General features: G+C 28.0%; 1 protein-coding gene across 1 annotated transcript; it reads right to left on the bottom strand.

The window, feature by feature from the left end:
* Positions 1–1,143: 1,143 nt before the first annotated feature.
* LOC110282055 (uncharacterized) lies at positions 1,144–2,115 on the bottom strand. The gene has a single exon (XM_021144665.3). It carries the CDS (start codon positions 2,113–2,115, stop codon positions 1,144–1,146), a length of 972 nt encoding a protein of 323 aa, XP_021000324.2.
* Between the last annotated feature and the right edge of the window lie 2,621 nt (positions 2,116–4,736).

Below are 4,736 nucleotides of genomic sequence, written 5' to 3' on the forward strand. Positions count from 1 at the left end.
GAATTTTTTTCTGAAATTGAGTGTGTTACCTGTTATAAAGATGTTTATGCTCTTGCCTTTTACCAATATCTAAAAATTATTTATAAGTATATTTTAGCAAACCTTTTATAAATAATGTAATAACAAGAAAAGTTTACATCAAGATGAAATGGAATGTAGAATTATTAAAGTTATGTTCCCAAGAACTGGAAAGGAAATGGTTAAGTACAATTTAACGTACTAATGAAGTCTTTTTAACTACTATTTGAATACTTATGTAAAATGAAAAATTATGTAAACTGTTAATAAAAAAATTGTTTTATTACAACAAGTTAAAAAATCCTTAAAATTTTTTACTTAAGTCTGTCACAAAGCTTTTGAACTCTAAAGAGTATTATCTTGCAACTATATTCAACATATATTGTTAAATACCGATAAATTACAAAGCTTTCAATTTTTTCCCCCAACTATCACTGTAAAGTTTTGAAATTTGAAAAAAAAGGAACATATTAATTACCGAACAAAGCATTGATGAAATTTAAAAGAAATATATGCTAAAAAATTATTTATGTTATACATGCTAAAAATATTTTTCTTTTCATCTTATTTATGAGAGACATTAAAATATTCGGTGAATAGCCAGCAAAAGGATTCATTTAATTCAAAAGTGATTTAAATGACACTCAAGTAAAAAGAATAAATAATAATAGAAAATAACTCCAATATGATTAAAATATATTCACTTAAATTATGCTAAATATGAATGAAAAATGATTGAAATTCACTCAAGTTCGAGTTAAAAGGGTCCAATCAAGTGCTTGTTAGACTAAAATAAAAGACTATAAGTTATCTACAAAATAATACATGTTTAATGTTATACCTGCTTTTTACTTCTAGAAACATATTTAAATGGAAATGATTTTAGAAACATTATTTGATTAATATATAAATAATAGTATACATATCCTTTGACAGTCGCATTTATTACAATTGCATCCAGTAATAGTCAATTCATTCAGTATTTTGTTCCAAACATAACAAAAGAATATGCTTATAGCAATTTTACTTACGTACAGAGTCACTATTTTTTACGAAACAATATTCTTAAAGCGATTTCGCTTACGTTTAGAGTCACTAATTTTATATGTTTGATCCCTGGGTTTTCTAGTTCATAAAATAGCGCGTTACTAACAGAGCCAATTTTGGCTCGTTGGCTGAAAGTTCTTCAAATGATTCCATTTTGACCACAGTTTTAAAGTTCTCCTTTATGAATTTCAGTATATTTTCTTTAAATGATTCATCACCATGTCGATTGGCCAAACTCAACATCTGGCACGCATTATCTACTTTCAGATGTACCAGCAAATCCCTTTTACAAGCATCGCGGAGTGACAAAACTTCATATTTATCTGCAGCATAATAGAGGTCGCAAGCGTCGTCAAAATCATGAGTTTTCGTCGCTCCAGAGTAGAGATACAGCAAGAGATCGTTCATTATTTCAGCTCGTATATCCGGGATAACAATGATATTCCTTGCAGATTCGCTAGTATCATAATTGAACATTCTGTCAAATACTGGTGATCTTGCTTGCAGAATGTTTCTGTGCGATTTGATCTCAACTCCACTAACATCTAATGTGACATCTGAGGTAATAGTTTGATCCAAAATTTTTGAGAAGTCATTTGAAAGCTTTTGCAGTTTTTCCAATCCCAAGTTGTTCGGAGTTAAACTTTCGGTCAAATCCGATTCGGTAGAATTCTTAAACTCCAAGTAACAAATTATTTTGATAGGAAATTGCTGAGGCAAGAAATCTTTTGGCTTAAGAAATAAATCAAGAAGTTTACCTCTTATGGAAGATCTAACATTACAATCAAGGCAGCTGTTATTCCCATCGAATATTAGACACGTAGAATTTATAAATAGGTCAATTGATTCTACTATACAACGTAGCATAAAATTATCAAAGTAATTGAGTAATATCAGATGGTTGCTTTCACTTTCACCCGTGACAGAAAAGTTTTCACTCTCAAAGACACCATTTCTTTCTATATCATCTTTCTTAAATCGCAATTCAATAAAGATCAAATTCATGGATGAGCTTTTAAAATGAATTATCCTCTGAAAGACACCAGACATGATGAATGTTAAATTTAGTTTTCAAAGGAAAAAAAAATAAATAATTTTAAAACCGATATCTTCACCGATATCTAATCTATAAAGAACAATAGTGTCTTTATAATATTATCATTTTGCAGAATATTTCATCAAAAAGTTGATATAGTCTTACTGTTAACTATTCACTCTTTTATTAGATATTAATTTTTACAACGATAAGATGTAATCATATCCTAAAGTATCATTTCTGTGTTATCGCATTTATGAATGGTGTTCTATAATAACAAAGAATAAAATTTACTTATTTTAAGGACACCGATAAATCGAAAATAAGGTTACTAAGTCAGTGTGTTCCAAACTGTGGGGCGCGCCTCCCTAGGGGGGCGCGAGACTGTTGTAGGGGGGGGGGGCACGCAGCTGATTCCAAAGTATCATTTTCGAATACAAACCAAAGAAGTCGAATAGGTGTCAAAAAAATTAATCAGAAAAACGGTTATACGTAATCTTCGCCGCGAATTTCTCGGGTATAAATGCTAAAAAATCCATCCATACTCTTGCTGGAACGAAAACATCTTGCTTTCCCGTTTGGAGCCGAGCGCGAGGAAACACTAGACAAGCACTCGGATCATCCCGGGTATTCTCGGGGTTACTCCCGCCAAACTTCAGCAAACAGAAGCAGGCAGCAGGCCCCGACAAGGCTTATGAGCCAAGGCCGTCGTTAATTCNTCCTAACAATTCTCTACAAAAATAAATAGCTTGTAATATATTATGTTTAGATGCTAGATGTATAATAAGAAGCTGCATCGTAAAACATATTTTATACCATTAATTCCTCCGTCACTTTATTTAGTGTATTATTATTATTATAAAAACAAATTAAAAATACATATAATATTAAATACATATAATTAAATTAAAATAACTTTTCAGATTTATTTCTTTTTTTAAGCTTATAGAACACTTTTTATAAATAAAAATATTTATACAGTATAACTTAAAAGTTTATGAGCACTAAATGAAAACACCCAATTTCCCCCGGGATTTTTCAAAGCCTGAAAAACAATAAAATAATTAATTAGAAAAGCTTTGACCAATATTTTCTAATCATAATCTTAGAAACTTATAAGTTTTAGTTGGTGCACTCTTATCCAAATTATACTTCAGTTTTTAAAGTTATTTTAAAGATAAAAAAAAAAGTGAATAGCTTTAATATTTTGTATATTAACACATTTTGATATTATTTTTGACATTTAAATTTCCCTTTTTTATCTACAAATTTTTATTATTATTTTCAGCAAACAAAAAATTCTTTAAAAAAGTTTTAATAACCATAAAAATTTCTTTGATTTTGAACCTTTAGTGTCTAGTTTAATTTTCCTTTAGTATACTCTTTTAACATAAGAAACACATATCATNTTTTATTATTATTTTCAGCAAACAAAAAATTCTTTAAAGAAGTTTTAATAACCATAAAAATTTCTTTGATTTTGAGCCTTTAGTGTCTAGTTTAATTTTCCTTTAGTATACTCTTGTTATATAAGAAACACATATATCATACTTTATACATAATACATACCTTACTTGATATCCAACACATTAAAAAAAAAAATTGTAGTAGTAATGAATTAAAATCATTCTTGTACCATAAACTAAATCTTCTATATTAAGAACTTTTATTTAGAGAATTATATTACAAAACTGGATTAAATTTAGGTAAATAGAATATCATTGTTTTCAGAAATTGAAAAGTTTAACTAATTTCTTTTTTTAAAATTGTTTAATATTTTCATATTGCTTATTTTACTTTTAGACATAGTTTTAAAATCTATATAACCTTTTACTACAATTCACTTACATAAATATTTTGATAAATTATGTATACTTATATCATTTTGAGCACAATTTTGAATGTTTTAAAACGAATTAACTGTTAATAAGCACACAGAATTAATTTTTATGAAAAGTATTTATACATACACTCATAACTACAATGCTATGAACCTTGTTCACACAATAAATTACATTAGAAACATTTCACCTTATAAAAAATTATTTAAGAACCTAGTGAACCATAACATTTAACATCCCAGCCAACAAGTAAACGGTTCTGAACAAACAACTTTGACAATGAATTTACGTCATTAATTAGAAATTATTCCGTTCATAATATTTAAAATTAGAGAAAAGTTAAAAACTACTAACTTAATTATAATTCAAAACCAGCTACATATGATCTTTTATAATGGAGTGTTCTTTTGGTAATGTAGGCTTAACCTAAGTATAAAAGTTAAACATTGCAATTAGAAATGAAGATCTGACATAATATTAATAGAGTTTATACAAGTAAATAGAAGATGAATAAACTTTGCTTACCTAAATTAAATCGGTAAGGTGACTTTTGACGACAATATTATGTTTTTAGTAGAAGATATAACACGCTTAACACATACAAATCGTAAAGCGTGACGTCAGAGCTGAAGATCACGTGACAAGCGTTCATATCGATTAACTTTGTTGATAACAATATTAAGTTCGCTTCACCTTCCAATCCCGTTCAATATCGTTCTCACGGAATTCTATTTTTTACTTTCACTAATGTGAGCAAGTATAAAGAAATTTTACTCATTTTTATCTTTCTAACA

This window comes from Parasteatoda tepidariorum, chromosome 10, assembly GCF_043381705.1.
Source record: "Parasteatoda tepidariorum isolate YZ-2023 chromosome 10, CAS_Ptep_4.0, whole genome shotgun sequence".
Classification (NCBI taxonomy): domain Eukaryota; kingdom Metazoa; phylum Arthropoda; class Arachnida; order Araneae; family Theridiidae; genus Parasteatoda; species Parasteatoda tepidariorum.

Bases quoted from the DNA above. Each gene is read 5' to 3' on its own strand.
- LOC110282055 (XM_021144665.3), bottom strand. From the start codon at position 2,115: ATGTCTGGTGTCTTTCAGAGGATAATTCATTTTAAAAGCTCATCCATG.